A 16,726-nucleotide genomic window follows, 5' to 3' on the forward strand; every position below is an offset into this window, starting at 1 on the left:
TCACTGTTCTGTTGTGATATATATTTGTGTATTAGTGTGTTGTGATATATATATGTGGACAATAAATGTGTCACAACCTCAGTACACCGTGGAAGTGCTATTTGATGTGTAGCATGTTGGATGAAGCAGGTAGTAGGCAGGAAGGTAGGCCTATGTGGGGTGCCGTGTGGGTGTGTAGGCTGGCGCTGAAATCTTTTGTGTTGATTGCGGTTCAGATTTAATTGTATGGACCTGTACACTTCCTTGCCTCATTGAAAGGATAACACAAAAACTGTGTACTTTGTGTTAAGGCTGTGTCATCAACACTTGTAGACTTAATTATAAGGAATTATCATTTTCTTGAGTCACCCGTACAAAATAGAGACATGACCTTTTTATTTATTTATTTATTTATTTATTTATGTATGTATTTATTTTCAGAAAGAGATTGTGACAGGTGAAAGCCCTGAGATTCCCCAGCCCAGTGGCAGCAGGGGAGGCGACGCACACCTCTGCCTCAGCCGCCCATGGATAGCTGACAGTCCTGAGATCCTGTGGTTCAGTGGTGGCAGAGGAGACACACACCTCTGCCTTAGAAGTGCTACAACAAAGCCAGCCATCTTTGATCCACAGTGACTGACAGAGGTAATGAGTCTTTTATTGATTAAAGTACATTCTTGTTAATTAAAGACTAAATTCTCTCATATGGAAAGTTAAATATATCCTTTCACTGATAAATTCTTGTACCCATTCACTTTTTTCTGAAGATTTACGCTCAAATACTTAATATGGAATCAGACAGGGATAGACTGGATGTTTCATTGGGGAGAATAGTTTGTGTGTGTGCCTTGAATCAGGTAGTTTTAGCTGCCAAACGCCTTGAATCTTGCTAATCAGATAGTTTTTAGCTGCCAAATGCCTTGAATCATGCTAATCAGATAGTTTAACCTGCCAAATGCCTTGAATCATTGGAGTAGGTGGGCTTGCAGTCACACATAATATGTAGAGAAAATGATCCTTGTGTTTATTGCATGTGGGTGTGTGTGGGTGAGTTAGACCTAACCTAACTAGGCCTATCTCTGCTTATCTCTCAATGTCTATCTATTTACCTGATCTAACCTCTCTCTGATCTCTCTCTCTCTCTCAGAATGTGGATGAGAGGACAGAAGAGCCAGTGTTCCAAGTACCACCACCATCACCACTGCCACCACCACCACCACCATCAGGAGCACAGATTCACTGAAGTCTCTACCAAGATTTCTTTGAGTTTTTTGATAAATTTAACTTCCAAGAGAGAGAGAGAGAGAGAGAGAGAGAGAGAGAGAGAGAGAGAGATGATTGTTACTGGTAGTGTGTGAAGCCTGCCCACTGTGCTTGTATATACAGGTGTGTGTGTGTGTGTGTGTGTGTGTGTTTGTTTGTTTGTTTGTTTGTTTCGTATCCTTCACACTGCCTGCCCTATCTAGCTTGCCACACTCCACGAAGCCATTGACAGCCTTCTTCTTCCTTTCATTTGTCTCTCCACAATCCTACAAGCAGCACCACCATCCACATCCTGTCCTCTCCACTCTCCCTAACTCCAAATCACTTGCATCACATCTCCGCCTAGTACTTCTGACACTGCAGTATCATGTGCTCCACCACCTCATCCTCCCCATGGCTCACGTTGCTGCAAGACTCACACCTGTAACTCCTTGCATTCACATCCATACACTGTCCTTGCTTAGAAGAGATCACCAGACAGGCTTCCCTCATACCACCTTTCATACATTGAGGGTTCTTGTGTTCCATCCTGTTCTTCTATTCATTCAGTTTATCACTCCTCTGATCTATCTCACTTTTCCACCTTGTACCTCAATGTAATCTATCCCTTGTTCTGTCATGGTGAACCTGTCTCCCCTCCAAAGGTCACAGTATGTTTGCTGTCTTCCATTGAATTGTGTCTCTTTCATTTAAACTTTTCACTGTGATGGGCAACATTTCACTCCACTACAAGAAATGAATGGCTTCTTTATAATCATCTTCAGGAATGGAGATAGGCAGATTTTGCAGTTTCTGGCTAGTGCAATGTTTGAAAGTGGCTGCAGAACAAGGAAACGTCCCACAGTGGTTAGTATTTAAATAAGGTATGCCTAATAGCAGTGATCTGTTATTTTATTTATTTATTTATTTATTTTCATTTTTTTATTTATTTATTTATTTTTTTATTTATTTATTTTTTCAGTGCAAGAAGGGCCACATGATGCCAAGTCAGCCAGGTCCTCACACCTTCACCTGTTCACCCCTTCTCTGATTTTCATCCTGCTCTTCATATATTTCAAGAATAGATTTGGTCCCTCTCTACATTTGCCCTTAACATTCTGCTCATAACTTGCCCTGTCTTCTTCAGTAACCCCCACACACTCACCTCTCCCCAGCTGCTTGTGCGTGCGTGTGTGTGTGTGTTTGAGCATGTTCTATTCCTGTATTTTTATTTATTTATTTATTTATTTATTTATTTTTATTTATTTTTTTTGAAAGGCCACAGATTAATTAGGCCCTCAAGGGTGTTTTTTTTTCCTGTTTCTCTTTGTTAAACTATCACTGGAATCATGAAATCTCATTAACTTCCAGTGTAACCTGTTAAACACACAGAGTGAGAGAGAGAGAGAGAGAGAGAGAGAGAGAGAGAGAGATTTAATCCTCTCACTGCTTCAACCATCACCATTCAATTAGTCATAAGATTTTCAAACTGGTCGCATTGTTAAAAATTGTAATTTGTAAAAATAGATTAATAAAATTATCTGCCTCAAAAGTGTTTAGATTTTAACCCTGACTGGTACACTGTGTGTGTGTGTGTGTGTGTGTGTGTGTTTGTTTGTATGTTAATCACCTACGGTCGTCGGCTGGCTGATTAACAGGAGATCGTAGGTGAGAGAGAGAGAGAGAAAGACTTGACAAGCATTCAAACAACTACAAATTAAAGAAAAAAAAGCGATAATTTTAATAAAAACAGGATATATAACTTTACTTAATACAAGCCACCAAACACAAGTGCAGATATATTAATAGCAATGATAAGAAAAAAATAATAATAATTAGGACTATAGCTACGTACTGTGAAACTCTTACTGTATTCAAATTTCACATAGATGATTAGTTGGGCTTTCAAATACACTTCTACGGTTTATAATACAGAAATCTTGTTAATCTGTCACTAGAACCATAAAAACAACTTTGAAAACCTGTGTAGCTTCATAGAATCTGATCAGCTCAGTGGAAATGCAGCGCAGAATTCCTGAACATAACTGGCTTGTCTAATACCCAACAGTCGTCCCAGTCGGCCCCGCTTACTGCTATGGGCGAGAGAGAGGGGCCGAGCTGTGGAAAGCCGATGTTGAAGGAGTATGATAATGGAAAAAAAATGTTAAATTATTACTCAGTGAAATTAATATGAAACTTACGAGATTGGGTGATTAGACTGGCTAAGTCTGATTGGGGTAGGTTTGTCTCAGTGTGGTTAGTTAGGTACATAAGATGATACGATTAGATTGGGCTGATATGACATACCAAGCCGTAATTAGGTTGATTCAGTAAGATTGGGTGATTAGGTAGCGCTAGATACTTGATGATTAGACTGGCTAGGTCTGATTATTTCTATGTCCAGGAGAAAATGTTTAGCTGATTAGCCAATGGTAAGTTGCAAAGGTGATTAGACTGCAGGTAACGTTAATAAGCTTGTCAGGTCGGTGTGGTTACAGGCAATTGGCTTGTTAACTAGGATCGGTCATTAATTTAGTAATTATCAAATATATATATATATATATATATATATATATATATATATATATATATATATATATATATATATATATATATATATATATATATATATATATATATATACGTATTTTTTGTGTATATTTTTAGTTATTTGTTAGATGCATGCATTGCAAACACACACACACACACACACACACACACACACACACACACCCTTAATAACGTTGTATGCCACCCACACCAACGCACGCCCATGCATATCTCCACACCTACGCACACCCACATCCACGCACGCCCATTATGTCCACACCCACGCCCTACATCCACACACACGCCCACACGCCCACTCATCGTACGCCCGCCGACTCACGCTCATCCAGTCACGCACATTATTTATATATTTTTCTTTTCATGTTTGTAATGCAAGGCTGAGGTTACCGTATCGTGCACCCACCACTGGCTGATTTCGTACGTGTGAAAAGATTATCGTACGTTACTTTTATTATTCAATTTTTATAATGCAGGTTAATGTGCGTAGTTAATCTAACGATTGTCTATCTGACACTTGTTTGATTATAAAGTGATGGACTGAATGTATTCCTTCTCTTCCTTCTTCCTTCTCTTCCTCTTCCTCCTCTTCCTCCTCCTCCTCATCTTTTGCTCTATTTGATTATATCATCAGTTCTTATTTGATTATAAAGTGATGAAGTACGTCATTTTTCCTCCTGCTCCTCTTGCTCCTCCACCCTGCCTGAGGGAATTGAGGGAGGTGAACTGGTTGAGCTGGCAGGCACTCGCGTTCATTCTCACTACAGACGCAGGAAGTGACGGTTGAGGGCAGGCGAGCTGAAAGGTGAGTGTGGTGGTGTGTGTGTGTATTTGTGGCTGAATTGACTTGGTGGCGTGACTTTGGAAGGGGTGGATGATACGGCTGGCAGTAGTTGATTTGGAGAGCGACTGTGATTTAGGTAAGAGTGAACGAATACCAATGAGTAATTTGTATAGATAACTGAATAATAAGGGTGTACTACTGAATAATAGTGAATCAGTGACCGACTGCGTAATGTACTTGTGCAGTGATGATGTGTGGTGTTAGATTAAGGAATATTTTCTTTGTATTGGTGTTGATAATGGAATATAGGATGATTATAGCCTGTGGTGTAATCAGATTTACGGTGTACTCTCCAGGGGCATGGCGTGGTGGTGGTGGTGGTGGTGATGGTGGTGGCGGCGGTGGTGGTGACATGCTTCCTCGCGTGCCTTAAGTAGGTAAGGATCGTTATGTAAAGGTGTTGGTGGTGGTGATTTATTTAACGACTGTGGTAATTTGTACACGTGTCATAGCCTGTTAGTGGTGATATAAGCGTGTTACGGTGGTGATGTGTTATAGTTCACGGTACTGCAGTTGTGATGACGCGTGTGGCAGTGGTGAGTTATGTTTACCTACTCTAGGGTTGTGGTGGTGGTGAGTGAATATATTGCGTATGGCGGATGTGATTAGGTGCGCGGCCGCTGTAATGCCTATTCAGGGGATAACATGTTCACCATTGCATTGTCCATTCCTACCAATTCTTTTACTCCTCCTCCTCCCTCCTCCTCCTTCATCCTGCTGCTGCTCCTCCCTTCTCCTCTAGCTGCTGCTCCTCATAGGTCACAAGGCCTCCTGTCACGTCTTTCCTATGTATTCCTCCTGCTAGTCCTCCAGCGGCTGCTCCTGTTCTTAATGTTTTCTTTTACCACTTTTGAAGAAATAATATTGGAAAAGTGTGCAAGTTTTGAAGAAATTAGTTACATTTGCCAGCGGTCAGACCTGGTGTGCACTTGTGGTCCCTTGTTACAACAGGAAGGATGCAGGTGAGGTTGTTGGTGGTGGGTCATTAGGGAGCTGTAAAGGATCAGTTTATGGATAAGGATGAGTGGGAGTAGTTAGGCACTTAATACAGGGACAGTCATGTGTAGGCCTAACACGGAGTTGTGTGCAGGCCTAACGTCTTCCTGCACCATCCCTCGTCTTCTCGGGTTCATGGAAATTGAAAGAACTTTAATTCATTTTTTATTTTATTGTACTGATCAATGACATCTAGGCCTACTGAATTTTTTTTCTCATTTCACCAAGGTTAGATTAATAGGTGTTGTTAGGTTAATATAAATTTAAACTCGGTAATTTCTAATAGTATTTTATTTATGTATTGACTTAATTCATTATTTAATTTTTTACTAGTGGTATTAATGACACTTAGGCATACTGAATTTTTTTTAATTAATGAGAGGGGAAACATGAATTCATTATGGAATATTTACCTTAATTAATTGTGTGGGTGTTTTTAGTTGTGGCATTTATCTAAATCTATCAGTCTGTCTATCTTAGTCCATCTGTTAATCTATCAGTCTGTCTATCTGTTTGGCTGTATCTATCAGTCTTTATCTGCCTGTCAGTTTTCTCCTCCTCCTCTTCCTGTGACACTGGGCAATGAGAAAAGGCAAAATAAATAAATGTGTCCTTGTATAACCCCAAATGTAAGGGAAGTTTAATTTCCATCCGTCGGTATTTTCAGTGAAAAATCCGTAAATTCATGAAAATTTGTTAAGTGCACTGAAAAATCACCAAAGGTCTTGGCAATACCACCACGAAGTTTCATGGCAGTACTGCGGTTCCAAGCATGTTTTTTAACTATTAAATGGCCGGGAGGCGTGGTATGTTTATATCGTGCCCTTTAATACTTTTGCTATTACTACTCATGTTTTCCCTCTGTTTTATAGATTTTTTCGTTTTTACGTTTTTTTTTTTTGTAGAAGTCACTTCATATAAAAGAGGTAGTTGGCAACACTGGAGTTGGGGGGAGGCTGGCCTCTAGGCGATCGATACCCCCCCCAGTGCTGGCTGACGCCGTGGAAGGAGAGAAGCTACGTGCTCCTTAACCTGGTGTTGCCCCCGTGATTGCCTTTATTCGGGCTTTTACTTCTTGGTGTACACTTTCTTCAACTTGGAGGCATTGCAGACAATGCCTAGGCCAAAGAAGAACGTGGCTTTACGTCGCAAATGTGCAAAAATTGCGACAAAAGCATCTGTTGCCGCCAAGCGAAAGCGTCAGGCGGCTCCCAGAGTGTCAGGCGGCTTCTGGGAGCGGGGACGCATCCTGTTCCTAAGTTTATTCTTTATCAAGTTCATTTGGGAAAAAACCCGTTCAACAGAGGCATTGCTAATGGGCAGCGAAAGCATGGACAGAGCAAACTGCCCTACCTCCTTAAAATCCCGCTCCCCTGAGGCGTCCTGGTGGCTGTTAACAGTTAACCAAAACTTTTCGGAGTCGTTTATCACATCTTTTGGCCAGCTGACAGTTGCCAAGTCTTTGCCACTGCCCGTCGAGCTTACCAATATCCCCCGAATATTTTGGTAAGAAAGACAGCTCCTGCAGTCTTGGTTTCCTCACTCCGAGAACGGTTTCTGGAGGTCAGGGCATCCAAGCTCTGGAGATGGTTAATATTTGATGGAAGCCTTTGCTGCAGCTCCTGAAGAAGCTTCATCAGGAAGTCACGCCCGTGCTTCTTAACGGTGTGAACAATTCCGCTGTCCAACCTGCTCTGACCCAGTTCGATGTAGAACTTCACACCGAAGTCCACAGCTTCCAGCGGCAGATGGTTCCGTTCGTCGTTCACCTATAAATATAATAATAATAATAATAATAATAGATGTGAAGAACCGAAATGAGAAGAGGGAAGGAAGAGAGAAGAGCTAGGATAAGATTAGAATAGGAAGAAGGGAGGATAAGGAGGGGAGACGTGAATGTTTACTCCTACACCGACCGTTATCAGGGCCCATTAACAACATGTCAGAGCAGCTCCTCGTCTAATAGGAATAGGTTGAAGGTCAGCCTCGAAGAAAAACAATAGCCTGAGTACATAGAGTTGTGCCAATGCTGTGAGACAACAATATAACAATACTACTACTACTACTACCGCTACTACTACTACTACCACTACTACCACTACTACTACTACTACTACTAATAATAATAATAATAATAATAATAATAATGTTTAATGATTTGAAAAAGTGGCAATAATGGCACTATAGTCTGTTCATTTTATGAAATCCGTTCAAGGTGGGGCACATTCTGGAATTCCCATGAGTGCGACCGCCAATTATCAGATTAACAGTACAGACCCACCACCCACCTGTTAATCTCTCTCTCTCTCTCTCTCTCTCTCTCTCTCTCTCTCTCTCTCTCTCTCTCTCTCTCTCTCTCTCTCTCTCTCTCTCTCTATTATTATTATTATTACCATTATTATTATTATTATTATTATTATTATTATTAATATTATTAATCAGGTAGTGTGCAAAAAAAGTCGATATTAATCATAAACAAATACTACTACTACTACTACTACTACTACTACTACTACTACTACTACCATTATTCGTAATATTATTACAGAAAACTAAATCGTGTTAAATAAACACATTTGCTACTTACATCATAATCTGCCACAGCTCTCCACGTGCAGAAAGTTCGCGGCATCATGAGTCGCTGGAGAATGGACTTGTAGAGGGACATCAAATCTTCCAGGAGTCTGTTGGCATTGCACCGGTCTGACTCAAACAATTTGTTAACCCGGTTGACCTGGGACACCACAGGCTGCAGAAAAGCCAAGTACAACTTGTTGGCAGGATCTGAGTACATCTGGTACAACAAATCGGCAGTGTAGTTCTTCTCCTCCTCATCTTTGGATATCTGGAAGAAGTTACATATTATTATTTATTATTATTATTATTATTATTATTATTTTATAACTACTTTATGAAGTATGTTATCTTAGACAATGTAATACCTACTTAAGGTTAATATCTCTCTCTCTCTCTCTCTCTCTCTCTCTCTCTCTCTCTCTCTCTCTCTCTCTCCACACACACTAAACAATCAGAGGTTAAGGGGATGGGCAAATGCGTATATACAAGTAATTCAAGTGGGTTACATGAACGATAATTAACTTACCTCAAAATGGAGTTTCAGCTCATCATACTGCTCCAGAATCCTTGTTATACATGGTGCAATAGCCAGCCATCGCGTCCCTGACAACTTCAGCAACTTCAGTGGTTGTTCTCCCACGTTGATTGTATAATAGAGTTCTGCATACTTTTGTTGACGAAGCGTGCTGTGTGAAAAATATCTATATGTCTGTGACACCATGAATTCAAGGTGAGAGGGCAACTTTCGCATTGCATATGACGTACATAAATGCAATGAATGACATATGCATTTGATGTGTGTCACGTGTGGGTTTAATGCACAAAATCTTGACATAACAGAGTTGTGTGTCCCGCACATAGTGTTGCATCCATCAGTTGCCAAACCATTGCATTTTTTGACGTTCAGTTTGGCATGATTTTCTATGAAGTCAAGTAAAGATGTTGTGACCACCTCAGCTGTGCCCCTTTCCAATTCCACCAAACCCAAGAACGAAGTGATAATTCTCTTCTTTGAGTAGCTGGGATAGCGAACAACAACACAGTTTCTTTTTTGTGGTGATGTCTGTGCTTTCATCAATTATCAATGAGTAATCATTATCACCGATATCACTGCATAGTTCCTTCAGCATAGAGGGTCCCAGTACTTTGTTTATAAGTGCTGTGCACTTCGTTCTATGTAGCGAGATTTCCTTATTTGAAATTTTTCCCACAACTTCAGCCAGGTGATCAATAGTGTTAATGCTTGAATGGCAAGCAATGTGAGCTGCTAATATCAGTTCACAAATTTTCATGCTGTTATTGGCATTTGTTTTTCTAATGCCGGATTGAAATGTTCTCATGTTTGAAAATGGGGCTGCATTTTTTCTGTGCTTTTCAGTTGAGCTATGACTGACAAGGTCACTGTGATGGGCTCTAATTGTTGTTTTGCAGAACTTGCACGCTGCAACAGAGTCATCACCAGGCACACCAGAAATCCATTCTCTGAGACCATCTTCTTTTTCCCATTCTTTCTTGTATTTCTTGCCGTACTTAGCCCACTTGCCCATTTTCACTGCACGACAGAGAGTAAACTGTTTCTGATAGCCAAGGTGCTGGTTGTGACTGTGTGGTGGTTGAAGAGAGACTGCTGGCTTCATCATCATACTGTCCAGGTCACGGGGATAGGTCATGCGACGGTGTTGACGAGGTCGTGCCCTCATGATAAATACTGATAATCCCCCTGGGGAGAGGGGAAAGAGGTCACACCCAGGCAGATGGCCAGGCGCGTTAGGTATCGTCACCTGACAACACACCTGGCGTGGCGCTGTGCCTGAGCTTGTGAAAAAACGATATAAAATAATTTTTCCAATATAAAAAGCCCAAAATACCGCGTACTACAATAAAAACAGCCCAAGAAACCGCCAACCCGCGAATACCATTTTCTTCCCGCCAATTCCAATGAAAAATAGCCCAATTCGGGAAAACCGCGGACCTGGCAACCCTGGGACGCACCGCCACCTGTGTGTTTATGTTCACGTGAACCAAGGAGTGCACAGAAAAGAAAATCTCTTGATTTAACAAAAAGAACAACCACAAGCTAGTGAGATGAAAACACGATCCATATTTTCTTAAGAGACAGTGAAAGAAATTGTGGAAAGCATGCTTGTGACTGAACAAAAAGAACAACCACAAGCTAGTGAGATGAAAACACGATCCATATTTTCTGAAGAGACAGTGAAAGAAATTGTGGAAAGCATGCTATGTCCATGTTCTCAGAACAATGCTACTGCTACCTTTACACACCACCAAATAGACACGTATTTAAGTGGAGTGTTCATGTGGTCACGTAATTGCAGATACTATAAAAGGTGTGCAAGTGAAAGAACATTGTTATCCCATGACAACATTATTAGTGTACTGCATGATGCTCGGTGTTGGATACGCTGGTGTTGACAAACTGATTTCATTTTTAAGCTTGCATCATTTTACTAGACCTACATACATTCGTTATGCTAGGTTTATCACAGATACTGCCACAGACTTAGTGAAAAGTGTCCTGGAAAAGAGTAGACATGCTGTGTGTGATCATTATGCAAGCAAACAGGATATTGAACAAGTTGATGGCATGCCTCAAGTAAGCACAACTTTTGATGGCTCTTGGCATAAACGTGGTCACAAATCAAACTTCGGAGTAGGTGCAGTGATTGATGTTGACACAAGACTTATTTTAGATCATGAAGTTTGCTCAAAAGTATGTTTCAAGTGTAACGCTAAAAAGCAAATGGAGAGGCGAAATTACTGCTACCGAGTATGTGGTTTGGTTGGATGAACATGACTGTGACGCGAATTATGAAGGCTCCTCAGGGGGAATGGAGGCAGCAGCAGCTGTGGCATTGTGGCGTAGATCTCGTCAGTATAATATGTTCTATAAAACATTCGTGTCTGATGGTGACAGCTCTGCATTCCGTTCTGTGTGCGGGATGAATCAAGGTGCAGGACCTTACGGTGAGCAGTGCCCTGTCGTGAAGGCCGAGTGCATTAACCATGTTGCAAAAAGACTTGCCACAGGCCTTCGTGCTTTGAAAAAGACAAAGTGATGCAGAAAAGCCAGCAACATGGGGAGGAAGACAAGCTGACTGACGTAGTTATAGATCACCTGCAGTGTTATTTTCAAGTGAGTCTGAGCAGAAAGGTGGGCACAACTGCTAGTGAAATGCGTGAGAGAATGCGTGAGGAAATCATGTCAAGTTTCTTCCACTGCACGTCAACAGACGACAATCCTCAACATGACAGGTGTGCCAAAGGTGAAAGATCATGGTGCTTCTACAACAGAAGCATTGCTTTAGGACAACAGCCTCATTCCCACACCACAATGAAAGTTTATTTCCGTCTGGAAGAAGATCAGAAGAGAAAAATAAAAGCCATCTATGACAGACTCACTACAGATGAGATGATGAATCGATGTCTTCAGGGCATAACTCAAAACCGAAATGAGCACCTACACTCAAGAATATGGAGGATATGCCCAAAACATTGTAATGCATCAAAAATGTTGGTGGACTTCACAGCAGCAACTGCGGTATGCAATTACAATGTCGGCTACACTGAAAGCAACTTGGCTGGCCTGCTTGGCATTGAATCTACATTGTCTATGGAAAAATATCTGCAGAACATGGACAAGACGATGGAGTCCCCATTCAGATGAAAGATGAGGAACAAGAACCTGCGAAGAGACTTGGAGTATGCAGCTGGAGGCTTCTGACTGTCACTGTCTTGTCAACAAATCCTTTTTTCTCAAAAGTAAGTTATTGTGCTTTAAGTTGCTACTGTTCCGTCAGTTTTTATGAGTATGCAGCTGGAGGCTTCTGACTGTCACTGTCTTGTCAACAAATCCTTTTTTCTCAAAAGTAAGTTATTGTGCTTTAAGTTGCTACTGTTCCGTCAGTTTTTACGGTATTTACATAATTTTTTTTCACTGTCATTAAATTTTCTATAAGATAGAATGATTTTTTTTTTAATAAGTGTGATATGGAATTTTTATACAGGCGTAAATGCCGAGTTTATAGACACAGCGACACTTGTTGATGGTTTTTTATTATTTGCGTCATTAAAAATCATATAATTGGAAAAGTAAAGCTTCTGTTTTGTTTAGCAATGATTACTTTCTTCAAAAATATCTTAACTTGTCTTCATTAGCTTCAAAGCCTTAGTCGGTCAAAGTTCGCTTAGAATTTTAGTATTTTTTCTACATTTTTAATTTTTTCTTTCTTTTCCATGTACCATCTTCAAACTTTCTACACGCGTAAGTAGGTATCTTAGCATTGTCAATAAATTTTCATGAAGATTGATTGAGAAGTTTATGATTAACCCAAAAAATCAAACTTTCTACACACGTAAGTAGGTATCTTAGCATTGTCAATAAATTTTCATGAAGATTGATTGAGAAGTTTATGATTAACCCAAAAAATCATCCATTGTCCCTTAAATAAAATATCAATGTATGATGGATCATTTTATTTATTCATTTTTGTCTTAAGATGTGATAGGTACATTATTACATTTCCTGAGGCAGCCTGACTAATAATGGTGACTGTGCTAGTGATTGAACTGGTGTCCTGTTAATTTGTCTTCTGTCTTTGAGTGAATCCCAAAAGCACCCTTTCACACCCTGACACAACCTAAGGTAACCTAAGGTAACCTAACTCAATTATTTCAGGGGCTGGAGAAGGTGGTGGCCAAGCTTCAGAAATGCAGGAAGGATTAGTGGTGATGGCCAGAAATGCAGGAAGGATTAGTGGTGATGGCTGCAGGCTGCCATGACCCCCCCAGGTGATTACCACATACTGCTGGGGCCCTTACTGCTCACCAGAACACTCAAATGCCCAAAAGAGTAATTCAAAATGTTGCCAGTACTATCAGCTTGTCTGAGATGTTTGTTTGCTTATTGCTTCTTAATTCATTAAATCTGGCTACCTGGCAGCTTTGCAGGGCTAAAAGCTGACCAAGACTTGACTGGCTTAGTGATGTCTGCCTGACTTGAAAGTCTGAGTGATGTCTGCCTGACTTGAAAGTCTGACAACATAAGTCATGTAGGTCTTTATCTGAGTATATGGGTTTGTCATTCATTGAGATTAATTATACAGATGAAATATTGCTGCATGTGGTTTAGAACAGCTTAGTGAAGACCTGGTTCTTTAACTAAACAGATGCTTTTGTCACTCTCCAGAGGTTCTGATGCAGTGTGTGGTGATGGACTGTGGCAGGGGAGAGTGGCCCACCTGCAGTGACAATTAGCAAGCGCGTCTCTCAAAGCTGTTGTTTTCCATAAGAGAGACTGGCTTGCCCCTCCGTCAACCTGAAATGGATGGGAGGCTACTGGTGAGTGGTGAGATGGCTTGATGGGTCTTGGTGTTCAGTGTTATGCATAGAAGGCTTCAGACTGAAAAGGGCAGTGTGACAAATTGAGCAGGTAAAAATTTTCTGAAATTGTATGCTTTAACTGATTACCTTCAAAATGTTCTAGGTGGGTTTTTAAGGGTGTTTTTTGTAGGACTAGTACATTAACAGGATAAACACTGAAAGTTGAGTAAATTGTCTGTCCAGTAAATTGTCATAGTGAGTTGGTTAAATTCCTTCTCCATCAATTTGACAGCCCTGCAAAGACTGAGTAAATTGTCTGTCCAGTAAATTCTGTCATAGTGAGTTGGTTAAATTCCTTCTCCATCAATTTGATAGCCCTGCAAAGACTGACAGCATACTTATAGCATAACCTTATAGGATTGCCAGCCTGGTATATAGAGACAATAGATTTTTGTGTAACGTTTCATTGCTCCTATGGTATTTGATGTGTGCATGTATCAAATGTAATGATATATTTAGTGGTGCCTTGAAATCACTTAAACAACTACCATACCTTGCAGTTTGTTCACCTTGACTACCATACCTTGCAGTTTGTTCACCTTGACAAGTTGTGCAGCCTTACTCATCTCTAATGGTCACCAAGAGGCACATCAAGGATTTCACTTACTGGGCTGAAGGGAGTCTGGCAAGGCTGTGAGCTGACCAAGACTGACTGACTGGGGTGTGTGTGAGATACAGGTCTTCAAGTGTTGGAGACATGAGTGACTTGGTGTGTATGTGAATAAATGATAGATCAAGTGGTGTAGGGGATGAGACAAGGTGATGACCTAAAGTTGATAATTGTGTTCATGGAAGGTTTTATTGCAGTATTTGCCAGAGAGAGAGAGAGAGAGAGAGAGAGAGAGAGAGAGAGAGAGAGAGAGCACATTTGATTACTATTAGTGTTGGTGACTGACTTGCTTCCCCTGGAGCAAGTCACTGGAGTTTTGGATCCCAGAAAGAAATGTATGGATGGGTGATAGGCTCCCTGGTACCATTCCCTTAGACATGAATATAGAGGTGCAGATAGGGAAAAGAAATGAGTATAGAGAAATGTTCATATAGAAGAAATGAGTAGAGAAAATAAGTATTATATATTAGTATTTATATTGGCTTTTCTGATAGTGTGAATATTTCCTTGCAGAATGATGAACTGGAGAAATGAAGCTGAATCAAATGAGAATAATGGGTGCTTGGAGTGGCCGAGAAAGTACTGTTGCGTGTCACGTGGAGAACCGAGTGCTGTTATAACTCCATGATGCTAAAGATGAGTAGTCGTAAGTCATCACTGGCAAGATGATGACTGCTGTCCACAATGATGTCCACAAGGAAATCACTGGCAAAGATGTGAGGAGACTGTGGAGGACTGGGTGGGGAAACTTTCTGAAAATATTATTATATTCAGTGAGGCAGTTATCCACTCCTGTGATGGTATGGGTGGCTGCCTCATTACTCTGTGCTGTGCCCACTTGGCTGTGTTCGCTGTCTGAGCTGTGGTTAAGAGTTCGAGGACTCCTCAAATTATTGATTTGATTTGTTTTTGTGTTTTTTTTTTTTTTTTTATAAAATTTTTTTTCCTGGATATCTGTTGTCTTGTTCTCCAGAGACTCTTCTAGGTATCCAGTAACCTGTTTGTTATTTTTAACAAAGTGAATTTTTGGTATTTTAAGTGTTTATTATTGAATATGATGCTTTTGAATATGGGTTCAGTAATTTCCTGCTTTTGAATATGGGTTCAGTAATTTCCTGATTTCCTTTTTCTATTAAAATGTATTAGGCAGGTTTTTATTTAAATGTTTTTATAGTTTTTCCATATAACCTTTTTATGCTACTCATATTCCCCCCACACTATATATATACCTGGTTGGTCCCACCCCCTGCTCTCCCTGCATTCCCCCCACACTCTACTCCTCATCCATAGGTTCATAGGTCTTTTTCTCTACTATATATATATATATACCAGGTTGCTCCCACCCCCTGCTCTCCATATACCAGGTTGCTCCCACCCCCTGCTCTCCACTTATATATAAAATTTATTTATATTATATACTGCTCTCTTACTTGACAAGTCTATATAACCTAACCTCACTTTTTCCGCTGTCTATACTGCTCTCGATAACCTGCTATACTGCTCTCGATAACCTAACCTCACTTCTTGGTCCGCTAGATAATACTGTATTATAGCTCTCGATAACCTAACCTCACTTGGTCCGCTAGATAATTATTTTTGCTCTCCACTTATATATAAAATTTATATTATATACTGGTCCGCTAGATAATTATTTTTAGCTTCTATTATAAAAGACTTGTCTAACTCTCCACTGTCAATAAAATTAGCTCTCCACTGTCTATTATAAAAAGACACTGACTATTATAATAAAATTAGCTCCACTGACTATTATAATAAAATTAGCTCTCCACAGACTGTCTATTATAATAAAATTAGCTCTCCACTGACTATTATAATAAAATTAGCTCTCCACTGTCTATTATAAAAAGACAGGGAGAGCTGTCTAATAAAATATTAGCTAGCTCTCCACACTGACTATTATAATAAAATTAGCTCTCCACTGTCTATTATAAAAAGACAGGGAGAGCTGTCTAATAAAATATTAGCTAGCTCTCCACACTGACTATTATAATAAAATTAGCTCTCCACTGACTATTATAATAAAATTAGCTCTCCACTGTCTATTATAAAAAGACAGGGAGAGCTGTCTAATAAAATATTAGCTAGCTCTCCACACTGACTATTATAATAAAATTAGCTCTCAACTAAAAGACCGGGAGAGCTGTCTAATAAAAATTAGCTAGCTCTCCACTATTATAATAAAATTAGCTCTCCACTGTCTTTATAATAATGACGGAGAGCTGTCTAATAAAAATTAGCTAGCTCTCCACTGTCTAATAAAAATTAGCAAAAAATTAGCTCTCCACTGAGAGCTGTCTAATAAAAATTAGCTCTCCACTGTCTAATAAAAATTAGCTCTCCTGTCTATTATAAAGACAAGATAACCTAAAATTAGCTCTATTATAAAAGACAGCTCTCCACTGTCTTTTATAATAATAGACAAGATAACCTAAAACTAGCTCTCAACCTAAAATTAGCTCTCCACTGACTATTATAATAAACCTAAAATT

General features: G+C 40.0%; 1 protein-coding gene and 2 long non-coding RNA genes across 34 annotated transcripts in view; 2 read left to right on the forward strand and 1 right to left on the reverse strand.

Moving 5' to 3' along the window:
- Positions 1-2,773, forward strand: part of LOC135096920 (uncharacterized) — a 23,640-nt gene extending 20,867 nt beyond the window's left edge. For 2 of the 3 annotated variants that reach the window (XR_010265171.1, XR_010265169.1), the window contains exons 3-4: positions 421-624; positions 1,127-2,773. This is a non-coding gene — a long non-coding RNA (uncharacterized LOC135096920). The remainder of the gene's footprint in view (positions 1-420; positions 625-1,126) is intronic. The other variant, XR_010265170.1, reaches the window with a different exon arrangement.
- A 1,760-nt stretch (positions 2,774-4,533) lies between these two features.
- LOC135096941 (uncharacterized) lies at positions 4,534-16,007 on the forward strand. Of its 30 annotated transcripts, none has more exons than XR_010265197.1 (8): positions 4,547-4,594; positions 4,930-5,010; positions 8,234-8,426; positions 12,903-13,015; positions 13,167-13,275; positions 13,413-13,564; positions 14,137-14,267; positions 14,730-16,007. It is a non-coding gene; the product is annotated as an uncharacterized LOC135096941 (long non-coding RNA). The 30 variants fall into 30 exon arrangements; XR_010265201.1 differs by having other exon boundaries at positions 13,175-13,275; XR_010265199.1 differs by lacking the exon at positions 8,234-8,426 and having other exon boundaries at positions 4,534-4,594; positions 13,167-13,279.
- On the reverse strand, positions 5,906-9,902 carry LOC135096939 (uncharacterized). Its single transcript, XM_063998712.1, has 3 exons — positions 8,733-9,902; positions 8,217-8,474; positions 5,906-7,398 (listed from the first exon to the last, which is right to left on the reverse strand). The coding sequence occupies exons 1-3, from the start codon at positions 9,279-9,281 to the stop codon at positions 7,111-7,113; spliced, it is 1,095 nt and encodes a 364-aa protein (XP_063854782.1). The 5' UTR covers positions 9,282-9,902; the 3' UTR covers positions 5,906-7,110.
- Positions 16,008-16,726: the final 719 nt, after the last annotated feature.

Source organism: Scylla paramamosain, unplaced genomic scaffold (genome assembly GCF_035594125.1).
Source record: "Scylla paramamosain isolate STU-SP2022 unplaced genomic scaffold, ASM3559412v1 Contig9, whole genome shotgun sequence".
Classification (NCBI taxonomy): Eukaryota; Metazoa; Arthropoda; class Malacostraca; order Decapoda; family Portunidae; genus Scylla; species Scylla paramamosain.